Below are 12771 nucleotides of genomic sequence, written 5' to 3'. Positions count from 1 at the left end.
TAGTGCAGGCACTGGGTTGGAATGGAATGCGGAGACGCCATCACGCTATCGACTTCTTAGGCCTTACTGTTCCTGTCAGCCAGGCACTCTTGGAGCAGTCGTGCTTCTATCCAAGCTTCCATCGCTGCTTACCTCCGAACGAGCTTGCGCATCCACCGTCCGACACGAGTCTCGGCAAAGACGCGATGATTCCTCTCCTCCTCATACTCTGGAACCACGCTAAGACTAAGTGTCGACTGGGCGGCATTCTGTGCCGACCGCTGTAGTTTGCGCTGCACCCTCGCGTGTGCGGCACTACTAGCCCGGAGAGGTTCGTATCTTGGTGTCTCATAACTACGTGGTTCGTAACAGCTCGGGTTCTCAGCCACGCCGGTCGAAGAGTCGCCGCTTCCACTCCGACTCGGGCTCTGTGGGGACGGAGAAGGCGGTTGAAGGTGGGGTGAGTTGGGGGTACTTTCGCGATGAGAAGAATGGGAGAAACGAGGGAGATTTGTCATGCTTGCTGCAAAGAGGGGACGAGACGGGTCGGCGCGATACACATTCTTCAACCTCTCAGCATCGGATAAGGGGAGTGAAGAGCGGTTGCGTTTCTTAAGGAGTGGTTCGGAGGGGTGAGGGATGGAGTCGAGTGCTAGAGAGAGGGGGACGGAGGGTGGAGGGGCGGCTGGGGTCGTGTATAGTGGTCGGGGGGGACGGGTTGACATGATTGATGAGATGGTTGTTAGAGATGGAGGGAAGAGAAAACGACAAGATGAGAGACCCGAGATTCAAAGCAATGGGGGAAGGGAAAGGTGAGCGCCACAGGATCCAAGGATCAAAAGACTAGGAGTCAATGTGATCGAAAGTACAACTACACTACTCGACACCTCGGCTGTAGTGCACTCAACTTTGGCGCCGGAACATGTCCGTTCTCTTCTCCATTGAACCGCCCTGTCCAGTCTCTAGCCACTGGTTGACTAGTTGTCTTTGGGTGAGGCTAGAGAAATGAAACACGTTTGGTGCAGCAGCTTGAGAGCTTGAGAGCTTGAGAGGAGAGAAGGTCGAGATGCCGAGAGGAGTGATTGAGATTTAGGATGGGTTGAGAATAAAGTCTCAGGGTGGATGGAGAGTGTGCGTGCGGGGAGTCGCCTTGGGGGAGTCACCTTCCCCCGGTTCTACTTGTTTGCGTGACAACCCCAACTACTGTGCTTTATCTGGCATACTGGCGTCCTAGTACGACATTGATCATGTCATGTCGAGGGAGACGGTCACACTACAATACCACACCACGTATCGCAAGAGCAGTGACCACTGAGTGACCTTGGCATCAATCTGCCTCGGTTCTGCAGCTTGCCCCGTACCCCAAACTCCAACCCTGGAAACCAGGAAAGTCCGGGCGGGTAGTCACTCTTTTCGATTCAGTCATTAGCCTCTTTCGAATACTCCTCATTAGTTCCGATCACTCATGGTTTAATTGTTTCCCCGGACCAATCGGCAAGCTGGCAACAAGACAATGACATCTATGATAGAACGCTAAACTGGCACAAACATCTATGGCCGACATCCAATATAATATCTCTTGCGAGAGAGCCGGCTCGCTCGTAAGCCTTTCAACGACGCCCATGCCAGGCAGGTTGTGGGGCCCATTTGTGTCTCCCCATCACTACCTCACCCCGTCAGGTTACTCGCGGGGCTATTACTCCTGCTCCTTTGGCGCAAAGCCGCCCCGCTGCTTAGTCTGATCCTCGTGAAGTGCGCTCATCGCCGCATGCGTCTTGATCTGCAGCGCACCCTCGAGAGAGTACTTGCCCTTGCCGATGTGCGAGTTGCCGGCAGGAAGCTTGTTGTGCATGACAACGTCAAAGTGGAACTGAGCGTTCGGGGCGTCTCCGCGCCGCGAGTACAACCGTCCAAACTCGTAATGGTTGTGGAACAGGATGTGGTGGTCGAGCCTGATCTTTGGCGCGACGTCCACAACAGCCTGGAAGTCTGCCTCGGCGCCAGAGTCGAGGGCTGCTGTACCGGGGTCCCCGGCCTGGGGAGCGAGTGCCGAGGCCGTCGCTTCTGGAGGCTGGTAGGCCGCTGTGAACTGGACACAGCCACGCAGAAAGTGGCCAAGCGCGTAGTCTGGGGTCAGCACAGCTTGAAAATGACTTACCGTCCCAGTACTGCTGGCCATTGCCCCACTCCTCTGGCGTGGAGGCCTCAAGGCGCGCAATCTCTGCGTTGAGGTGAGGGAGCCACTTTGACACCAGCATACGCCTTGGTGTGTGTCCCAAGCAGCCAAAGACGTACGCCAGCTCCATGGCTGGCAAGAAGAGCATGTTGCCCTGCGCAACGTACTTGCGGCCCTTGCGGTTCACCAGCTTTTCTATCGGGAGCGACTTGCCGGCAATCTTCTTCGAGAGCTTTGGCAGGCTCTCGATGAGGGCGACGGCCTCAGCCTCCGTCGCCTCGGGAACCTTGGCGCCAGCAGCAACAAGCTCAATGATGTTGACGGCCGTTGCGTAAGTGTATACTGCGCGAGACCAGTTGCTCTCGCGGCGCAAGATGTCGAAGCATTGCCGCGCGCCGTTCCAGTCCGCCATCTGAAAGTAGTTGCACCCATAGTCCCAGAGACACATGTGCTGGAGCTGCACATACTCGAGGTCGAGGTCAAGCGCCTTCTGCAGCGACGCGTTGGCGAGCTCAGGCTCACACTCGTTCGTGTGAAGCCGCGCCTGGAAGTACAGGAAGAAGATACCGTCCGGGTATCGGCGCATGTTGTACGCGAGAATCTTTCTAGCGGCGGGAATGTCGACGCCTGACACGGGGATGAGTACCGAGATGACGAGGTGGAATGTGAGGAGGATCATATCGCAGATCGGGCGGCGGACACCCTCATTGTCCTCGTTATACGCCGGGACATCCGAGCCGTCGCTCCACCCGCCGGCGCTCATGAGCGTCTTGAGCGCAATCGTCCGATCGCCCGCGTACCCAAACACTTCGGCGACCTTGAGCACCTTGGCCGGCAGGAGGGAGAGCATGAGCGAGCTGGTGCCCGTGCCCAAAAGCACGCCGGAGCGGAAGTCCATGTCAACATCCTCGTCAAAGCCATCCTTGTCCGACACCTCCAAGAAGATCTGGAGCGACCGGTAGATGCCGTGGGCGGTACGCATGTTGAACGCCTCGCGGATGAGACCCATCCAGTCGCCGCCACCAACAATAGCGATGATGGCCTTGACGAGCAGGGTCTCGGCGTACACGAGCTCAGCGTGACGCTCGAGTGGGCTCATGTGGCGAATACGCTGCAAGCTCGCGCCGGGTCGCAGCTTGCTGAACACACCCTCGGTTGGGCGGCGGAGAGCTGTCGCCGTCAACGTGGTGGCCTTGGCGATCTCCAGTGCGCTGATCAAGTCGTCGCTCCCAAACGTCATAAGGCCCTTGAGCGCCTGGATCACACTGTGCCCGCTCTGGAGGTACATGTGCTTGTTCTCGGGGTCGGCCGCGACGAGCATGTCTTCCGACTCCTTCATCTTGCTCGTGAGGAAGAGGCGGAGCACCTCGCGGCAGATGTCAAGGTCGGGCGCAAGCGCGGCCGCCTGGTCAATGTCACTCGGGTTGCCGCGCTTGTACTCGCGGTTGACGACCTTGGCCGCGCCAGCAGCCGAGCGCGTCACTTTCGGACCCGAGTCACTTGCTGGGTCGATAGGTGCGGCTCCGCCAATGCTTGCGGCGGTACCGGCGGGGGCCTCGACGCTCATCGCCGTGGTGGATGCTACCGCCGCCCCGTGGCCGTTGGGCAGCTCGCTCCCAGCAGGAGTCTTCACGTCGTCCTCCTCTTCGGGCTCCTCTTCGAGGTCTGACAGTCCCTCGGACGGTGTCGCGTATCCCGCCTCGTCGTCGTCGCTTTCCGAGTCGTCAAGGCCCCACTGGGAGTACAGGCTCTGGATGCGCGTGGGAGTCGACGCGCCCGACACACCGGGCGTCGAGACTGCTGGGGCCACAACAGGCACAACCAGCCGCTCCGGTGTAGTCGGTACAATCGATTGCGAGAGCGGATGCGTGCCGTTGACGTTGAGCACCGCCACGCCGGCAGTCACCTCGGTCGAGCCGTTAGAGTCAGCGTTACGCTCGGTTCCCGACTCGGTAGCGAGCGTTGTCGATTCGGCTGGTGTCGAGATTAGCGACGGAGGCGGTGATCCTTCCTTAACAGACTGTACGGACGGTGCCACAGAGGTACCACTCGTAGAAGGCGGAGCTTCTGGTGCAGGAGATGCCGATGTGCCGCGGTCGCGCTGCGGCGACGCGTTGAAGATAGCCGACAGGCGGCGCTTCGACTTGGCGCTGGTGTCAGCTCAGCTCCCAAGGGCACCATCTGATCCATCTGATCATCCTTCAGATCACTTTAGACTCACGCGATAGACGGCTTGCGCGTCCGCGCCGACCCGTCTAAGGCCGGCGGCGTCGACGCGCCGCTAGCGCTCGGCGCGGGACTCGAGGATGTCGGCCATGAAGAAGGCGGGCGATCCTTGCCGCTAAGCCCGCGGACGTCGTTTGCCGAGCTCTTGCGTGAGAGTGAGAACTTGCGCATGGGCATAGGGGCAAGTGCAAGTGACTACCAGGTTTTTGTGCAAGTGGACGATGGATGAAAGCGGGGGGGTTGCGGGGTTGTGTTAGTATGGAGATGCGTGGATGCTGAAATGAAGGGGGCAAAACAAGGGGCCGGCAGGGCTGGACAGTGATGCGAGGTGCATTAGGTTTTGTTGGGCATTGTTGAAATATCCATTAGGATTGTATATTACGGATTTTCAAGGCACAGGGATCACAGAATGTGACGCGATATCCAGGCAGTGAATGGTAGTGGTAGTGGGGAGTGAGCAAATGGGGCGCGTAAGGACAGGAACAACACGCCTTTTCGTTGCGGCAGTCCCCTTCGGCATCCGCGGCGGTAGTAAGCTAGGTTGGGGTGCGGGACTGACTGTGAGGCACCGACTCCCACAGACAATTCGTTTTACTTTATTTGAGTTAAACGCTATTCGATTTATGGGGAGCTGCGAGCGTGGTCCGTGTTGTACAAATGACACACATAGACACTGATTAAGCAGCTCGTGTGTTGTTGCCGCCTAGACTCTGATGGCAATTTCATGCTTGTCATACCATTCTTCGGTTACCCAAAAGTCGTTACTGAATCACTGGGTGAAGCCAAAGTCGGATCCGTCGCAATCCCCCAACCAGCCACGTGCTATTCCAATCACGTGACTTGCCCGCACTATAGTCACTCATCCGCTCCACCTAACCGTACGTGGTCCCTGGAGCCAATCAACGGAGAGCTGCTGTTGCCCGCTACTGCCATTTACATCAAGCACGTATTCGACTCGGTTTCCCAAAAGTCAGGACAACCGGACTGAGAGTGAGCGGGGCATTACTCCGCACCACCCCAGCAAGCTTAGTTGGCCAACGTTCCGTTCACCACCTCTCTCACTCCCAACCCCAAGACCTCACGACGCGCGACGGACGCGACATCAACATGTCCGACCTCGCCGACGTTCTCAAAATCTCCATCCTCGGACAGGAGTCGATCCATGTCGGCTTCCACCTCCTCCCCTACATCTTCCGCACCATCCTCACCACCCTTCCTTCCTCCACCTATGCCCTCATTACTGACACCAACTTGGCGCGCATCTACCTCCCAGACCTCCAGGATGCATACGCGACCGCCGTCAAAGAAACCGGCTCCAAGTCCCGCTTCCTGACCTACCAGGTCCAGCCCGGAGAGACTGCCAAGAGCCGCGAGGTCAAGGGCGAAATCGAGGACTGGCTCCTCGACCAAAAGTGCACGCGCGACACGGTAATCCTCGCTTTTGGCGGTGGTGTCATCGGTGACCTCTCCGGCTTTGTTGCCGCCACCTTGTGAGTGACAGTCGCGGGAGTGGAGCTATAGCTTGCAAGTGGAATACCCAGCTGACAACAGCATGCGTGGTGTCAAAGTCGTTCAGATCCCCACGACGCTGCTGGCCATGGTCGACTCAGCAGTCGGCGGCAAGACGGCCATCGACACGCCTCATGGCAAGAACCTCGTCGGCGCGTTCTGGCAGCCAACCTACATTTTTGTCGACCTGGCTTTCTTGGCAACGCTGAACCAGCGAGAGTTCTCCAACGGCATGGCCGAGGTCGTCAAGACAGCCGCCATCTGGAAGGCCGACGACTTTGCACTCCTCGAGTCGCGTGCCGAGGAGATCTCCTCGGCTGTATCCACCAAAGCGGACGGCTTCGCCGGCCGCTTCCAGAAGGACCGCTCGGTGCCGCAGACGCTTCTGCTTACGGTTGTGTGTGGCTCCATTTACGTCAAGGCGCACATTGTCACCATTGACGAGCGCGAGACTGGCCTCCGTAACCTCGTCAACTTTGGTCACAGCATCGGACACGCTATCGAGGCCGTCCTCACCCCGACCATCCTGCACGGCGAGTGCGTGTCGATCGGCATGCTTCTCGAGGCCGAGATTGCGCGCCACATGGGTGTCCTCTCTCAGGTCGCCGTCGGGCGTCTCACCCGTGCACTCAAGGCGTACAACCTGCCCGTGACGTTGGCCGACCCTCGTATCGCCAAGCTCCCCGCCTCGACGCAGCTTACAGTCGAGCGCCTCATCGACATTATGCGCATCGACAAGAAGAACTCAGGAAACGACAAGAAGATTGTCATCCTGTCCCGCATCGGCAAGACGTACGAGGAGAAGGCGACCGTTGTCCCAGACGTGATTATCCGCAAGGTCCTCGCAGAGGCTGTCGTCGTCAAGGCGGGCGTGCCCACCAAGTCGCCTGTCACCATGGCCACGCCTGGATCCAAGTCGATCTCGAACCGTGCGCTCGTGCTTGCCGCGCTTGGCAAGGGCACGTGCCGCATCAAGAACCTTCTGCACTCGGACGACACGGCGGTCATGATGAACGCCCTGTCCGAGCTCAAGGGCGCCGAGTTCTCGTGGGAGGACGGGGGTGAGACGATTGTCGTGGAGGGCGGTGCGGGCAGCCTCACACCCCCGCCCAAGAACAAGGAGCTGTACCTCGGCAACGCGGGCACGGCCGCGCGCTTCCTCACCACCGTCTGTGCTATCGCCCAAGCAGGTAACGAGAATCAGACCGTCATCACCGGCAACGCACGTATGAAGCAGCGCCCCATCGGCCCGCTCGTCGACGCTCTGCGTGAGAATGGCACCAACATTACGTATAACGAGGCTACTGGCTGCCTTCCCCTCGACATTGGCGCTGACGGCCTGCATGGCGGACACATCAAGCTCGCCGCGACCGTCTCGAGCCAGTACGTCTCGTCGATCCTCCTCTGTGCGCCCTACGCCAAGGAGGCCGTCACCCTCGAGCTCATCGGCGGCCAGGTCATCAGCCAGCTATACATTGACATGACGATTGCCATGATGGCCCAGTTCGGCGTCAATGTCGAGCGCAAGAAGGACGCCAGCGGTAAGCTCCTCGACGTCTACGCCATCCCCAAGGCCGTCTACATCAACCCTGTAGAGTACAACATCGAGTCGGACGCATCGAGCGCGACGTACCCGCTCGCCATCGCTGCTATCACCGGCACGACGTGCACCATCCCCAACATCGGCTCGAGCTCGCTCCAGGGCGATGCGCGCTTCGCCAAGGAAGTCCTCGAGCCCATGGGATGCACCGTCGAGCAGACCGCCACGTCGACCAAGGTCACTGGCCCGCCCATCGGCCAGCTCCGCGCTTTGGGCAATGTCAACATGGAGCCCATGACTGACGCCTTCCTCACCGCATCGGTCCTCGCTGCCGTCGCAACCCTCCCACCCCTCCCTGGCCGCGAGGTCGAGGGCCTCCGCCCTGAGGGCTCACGCATCTACGGCATCGCCAACCAGCGTGTCAAGGAGTGCAACCGCATCAAGGCGATGCGTGACGAACTGGCCAAGTTCGGCATCGAGACCGATGAGTTCGAGGACGGCATCGTCGTCTTCGGCAAGAAGCACGACTCGCTCAAGACTGGTGTGTCGGTCCACTGCTACGATGACCATCGCGTGGCCATGGCGCACGCAGTCCTGGCGTGCCTCGTCGACGGCACCATTCTCGAGGAGAAGCGCTGCGTCGAGAAGACGTGGCCCAACTTCTGGGACGACCTGCAGACTAAGATCGGCATTGAGTTTGAGGGCGTCGAGCTCGACACTGAGGCGGAGGCGTCAACCTCGGCCAAGCCTCCTATGGAGCACCCTGTGCTGCTTATCGGCATGCGCGGCGCCGGCAAGACGTACATTGGGCAGATTGCCGGCGAGACCCTGGCTGGCGAGTACACGGACGCAGACGAGGCTTTCATTGAGACAACTGGGCAACAGGTTTCCGAGTTCGTTGCAGAGCACGGCTGGCCCAAGTTCCGTGAGACGGAGACGACCATCCTCGCGCGTTTCCTTCGTGAGAAACGGGGCAACCACGTCGTTGGTCTCGGCGGCGGTATCGTCGAGTCGGTGACGGCACGCAAGATGCTCCAGAATCACATCGCCGACGGCGGTGTGGTCGTGCACGTCACTCGCGACCTCAAGGACCTTGAGGCGTACCTCGACCAGATCGGCGGCACGGCCCAACGGCCCAAGTGGGGCGAGGACTTTGCGTCCGTCTTCCGGCGCCGCGAGCCGTGGTACCACGAGTGCAGCAGCCACGAGTTTGTGAACATCATCACACCCGTCGGCGGCCAGACGGTGGACCAGCACCATCGTGCCATGCGTGCCGAGTGCTCGCGCTTCTTCAAGTTCATCACTGGACGAAACAACAACCGCCCCGAGCTCTCGGGCCCCAACGCTCAGCCTACAGCTTTCCTCTCCCTCACGTTCCCGGACATTACCGACTCTCTGTCTAGCATGGACGTGTTGACGGAGGGCGCGGACGCGATCGAGCTCCGCGTTGACCTTCTCAACGCTGACGGCAAGACACCCACGACGCCGCAGCTCCCGCCCGCACAGTACGTCGCCAAGCAGCTCGCCAACCTCCGCCTTGTGTCGTCGCTCCCTGTTGTCTTCGCTGTCCGCTCCAAGGACCAGGGCGGGTGGGCGCCGTCCAACGACGCTGCCAGCTACGAGACGCTCGTGCGGCAGGGCTTCCGCATGGGCGCCGAGTACGTCGATGTAGAGCTTGCGTGGCCCGCGGACACGATCACGCGCATCGTCGCCAGCAAACGTGACAGCGCGCTCATCGCGTCGTGGCACGACTGGACCGGCAACATGAAGTGGGACGGACCCGAAGTGGCTGCCAAGTACGGCGATGGCTCGCGCTTCGCCGATGTTGTCAAGATTGTCGGCACGGCAATGACCCAGGCGGACAACGCCGCGCTGACCATCTTCACCGAGCGGAAACGTCGCTCGGGTAGTGCTACTCCGCTGCTTGCCATCAACATGGGCGGGTTAGGCCAGCTCTCGCGCGTCCTCAACCCAGTCCTCACGCCGATCACGCACTCTGCACTTCCCAGCCGCGCGGCTCCGGGCCAGCTCACGGCGCAGGAGGTGATGCGGGCGCGCAGCCTGATTGGCTTGCTCCCATCCCGTAAATTCTGGCTGTTCGGTTCGCCAATCGCGGCGTCTGTCAGCCCCACGCTGCACAACACGGGTTTCGGCGTGATTGGCTTCCCACACGTGTACGGGCGCTGCGAGGCGGCGACCATCACGGACGATGTCAAGGCTGCCCTCGCGGACCCCGACTTTGGTGGCGCGAGCGTGACGATCCCTCTCAAGCTGGAGATTATGCCCCACCTCGCCCAGGTTAGCGACCACGCGCGCATTATCGGGGCCGTGAACACGGTGATTGTGCGTACGGGTGCGGACGGGCAGCGGGAGCTGCACGGTGACAACACGGACTACATGGCGATTGAGGAAGCGGCACGCGCCAACCTGAACCCCGCCCTGGCTGCTGGCAAGGACGGCCTTACGACCTTGGTAATTGGGGCGGGCGGCACGTGCCGTGCGGCCATCTACGCGATGCACGCGCTCGGCTCCGTCCAGATCATCCTGTACAACCGTACGCTCGACAACGCCAAGAAGGTCGCGGCTTCCTTCCCGGCCGAGTACAACATTGTGGTGGCCGACGACCTCACCAAGCTCCCCACTGCCCCAGCCGTTGTAGTCTCGACAGTGCCCGGTGCGTCCCTCACTACCGAGCAGGGCGGCGAGGCCATCTACCTCCCTCCCTCTGTGCTCGCCGCGACCGGTGGCGTCGCCATCGACATGGCGTACAAGCCGTACCAGACTGCGCTGCTTCAGGCTGCTGAGAAGGCTGGCTGGTCGGCGGTGCCGGGCATCGAGATCCTGTGCCTCCAGGCCTTCAGGCAGTTTACGTTGTGGACAGGCAAGCCAGCCCCGAAGCACGCGATGCGCAAGGCGGCGATGGAGCAGTACTTCTCGTCGTAGGCTGTAGATTTCATTTAGAAGTGTCATTATGTAGGAGTGGTATACATAGAAGCATGCAAAGAGGTGTGGACAACCTCCACCGGATAATGGCTCATACCAGCCCTGATATGCGGCTATTTGAGTGCGGATTTGAGGCGGGATGATTATCCAACCCCCTGAACGCGGTTGATTCTGGATGTGTCTTCGCAGTCGTTGTTGATATCGACATGTTCTCTTGATTCTACACTCTCCACTGTCTCAACTGTCAGAATGGACTACCTCCTCCCTCGAGGGCCTCCAACGGTCCCACCTCCAGATCTCCAGGTGAGCCCATTGCTGCTTCTTTCCGTGTCTTGACAGCTGACGCCAGATCAACAAGTGCGTCTTCCTCCGGCCTCTGGCCCTCCCCTCTCCTCCCTTCGCCTCGACCTCCCTCCTTCCCTCCCCCACAACCTCTTCTTCTCTTCCACAACCCTATCCCACCTCATCCTTCCTTACTAACCCCAGCGCGAGCGTGGCTGACCAGGAATGGCAGCTCAAATTCGTGACCATCTGGGCCTCAGTATTGGCGTTCAGCACGCTGGTTTCCATTCCATGGGTTATCCGTGCCGCTAGGCAGAAACGGTTATACGCTGGTGCCGCCATCCGGGAAAGCAACGTACGCCAAGCGGAGAAGGCTTCCTCACCCCTCCCTCCTCCTCCACGGAAGAACGGTTTCGTCAGCACACTTTACGCGATCGGACAAAGCGTAGCGCTGTACACTCCTCCCCTCCCATGGCGGAGGAGTGGCAAGCGCGCGCTCTTCGCACTCTCTCTCGCACAGATGGCGCTCGTGGCCGCACTCCTGGCGGCCGCGATCGCGTGTTGGACCACTGGTGCGGACCTGAAGACTAACTCGAACCGCGCCGGATACCTCGCGCTGGCCCACCTTCCCCTCCTCATCCTGCTGGCCATCAAGACCCCGCTCCCGATCCCCGTCTTCCTCCCCTCCCTCAGCTACGAGCACTACAATTTCTTGCACCGCTGGGCTGGGCGGAGTGTGTGGCTCGCTGCGACAGTACACATGTCGTGCTGGCTCAACCAGTACATTTCGACCGGGCAGTGGGACCAGGTGTGGAAGAGCAAAACCGTGCGCGGGATGATTGCGTACGGAATGCTCTGCATGGTGGCTATCACGAGTCTCAAGCCTGTGCGCAGGCGGTTCTATCAGGTGTTCTGGGCGGCCCAGTGAGCTTTCATACTCTCTTACAGCTGACAGCAGCATCGTCTTCTTCGTTGGCTTCTTTGCGGCAGTGTGCTACCACACCTCGTACGCGTTCCCATGGGTCTACGTCTGCGTCGCACTTTACGCCTACGAGTAGGTTGCTAAATCTGAGAGGTTCTAACCCACGCAGCCACTTCGCGCGCCTCATGCGCTACCGCCTCAAGGACGCGACCCTCGTCCCTGTTGACTCGACGTTGACGATGATCCACATTCCCGACTGTGACTCTGGCTGGCTCCCGACGCAGCATGTGTTCCTTCGTGTTCTCCGCGGCGCGGGCATCTTCGAGGCACATCCGTTCACGATCACGAATGCGCCGCCCGACGCGCTCTCTGGCAACCCCCGCGGCATCGTACTGTACGCCAAGGTGGCGGGAGATTGGACGCGCCGCCTGCACAGCATGGCGGGAGAGCACGCTCTCGAGGAGGGCGACGAGTACGAGCTGCGCGAGGCTCTCATGCAGAGCAACGAGGGGAAGCGGGGATACGGCGCTGATCACCCCGGTCGCCGAGTGACCGTCATGCTCGACGGGCCGTATGGCGGGCTCAAGCTGGACTTGAGCGCGTACGAGAGTGCGCTCGTCGTGGCTGGCGGATCGGGCGTCACCTTCCTTCTCGGCGCGATCGAGGAGATCTTCACCTGGCGTCAGAAGGGGCAGGGGCCGAGCAAAATCGTGGCCGCGTGGGCCGTGCGTGACCTGTGTAAGTGGCTATTATGTCGCCCGTGAGCCTTGTTAACGCCAGCGACGATCGAGGCCATTGCGCCGACCATGACGAGACTGCACGAGCTTGCACTCTCCTTGGACACGGACCTGAGCTACGCCCTCTACCTCACGGACCCACCCGCAACGCTACCGCCGGCCTTGTCCCTCGTGCCGTCCGCCACTCTCACACCCTGCCGGCCCGACGTGTCGCAACTTGTGCGCGACGCGCTGCCCAGCTCTGTTTCCTTGGAGAACGACAAGCTTGGCGGGGGGCTCGCGGTCATCGCTGCTGGACCTGAGGGGATTGTGACGGAGGCGCGTAATGCCGTGGCGGGCATCAGCGTGTCTGAGCGCCTGAGGGCTGGGGGAATCTGCTTCCACGATGAGGTGTATGCGCTATAGATATCTGCCTATGTACTATCTTTCACGCCGGGACGGGCGTCAAGCTCGACAG

The 12771-nt window shown here is 60.4% G+C and overlaps 4 protein-coding genes across 4 annotated transcripts; 2 read left to right on the top strand and 2 right to left on the bottom strand.

The window, feature by feature from the left end:
- Positions 1 to 56: 56 nt before the first annotated feature.
- Positions 57 to 497, bottom strand: CcaverHIS019_0203960 (uncharacterized protein; the record flags this gene model as incomplete). The annotated part of the gene is made up of 2 exons (XM_060597403.1): positions 57 to 66; positions 133 to 497. 2 exons carry the CDS (start codon positions 495 to 497, stop codon positions 57 to 59), a joined length of 375 nt encoding a protein of 124 aa, XP_060454300.1.
- A 1178-nt stretch (positions 498 to 1675) lies between these two features.
- CcaverHIS019_0203950 (uncharacterized protein) lies at positions 1676 to 4552 on the bottom strand (the record flags this gene model as incomplete). Its single annotated transcript, XM_060597402.1, has 4 exons — positions 1676 to 2106; positions 2138 to 2241; positions 2275 to 4305; positions 4377 to 4552. The coding sequence occupies 4 exons, from the start codon at positions 4550 to 4552 to the stop codon at positions 1676 to 1678; spliced, it is 2742 nt and encodes a 913-aa protein (XP_060454299.1).
- Positions 4553 to 5488: 936 nt separating this feature from the next.
- Positions 5489 to 10373, top strand: CcaverHIS019_0203940 (uncharacterized protein; the record flags this gene model as incomplete). Its single annotated transcript, XM_060597401.1, has 2 exons — positions 5489 to 5871; positions 5933 to 10373. The coding sequence occupies 2 exons, from the start codon at positions 5489 to 5491 to the stop codon at positions 10371 to 10373; spliced, it is 4824 nt and encodes a 1607-aa protein (XP_060454298.1).
- Positions 10374 to 10622: 249 nt separating this feature from the next.
- Positions 10623 to 12719, top strand: CcaverHIS019_0203930 (uncharacterized protein; the record flags this gene model as incomplete). The annotated part of the gene is made up of 6 exons (XM_060597399.1): positions 10623 to 10676; positions 10723 to 10730; positions 10860 to 11579; positions 11614 to 11709; positions 11747 to 12315; positions 12358 to 12719. 6 exons carry the CDS (start codon positions 10623 to 10625, stop codon positions 12717 to 12719), a joined length of 1809 nt encoding a protein of 602 aa, XP_060454297.1.
- Between the last annotated feature and the right edge of the window lie 52 nt (positions 12720 to 12771).

This window comes from Cutaneotrichosporon cavernicola (assembly GCF_030864355.1).
Source record: "Cutaneotrichosporon cavernicola HIS019 DNA, chromosome: 2".
Lineage (NCBI taxonomy): Eukaryota > Fungi > Basidiomycota > Tremellomycetes > Trichosporonales > Trichosporonaceae > Cutaneotrichosporon > Cutaneotrichosporon cavernicola.
This window is presented reverse-complemented; position numbering and strand designations above follow the sequence as displayed.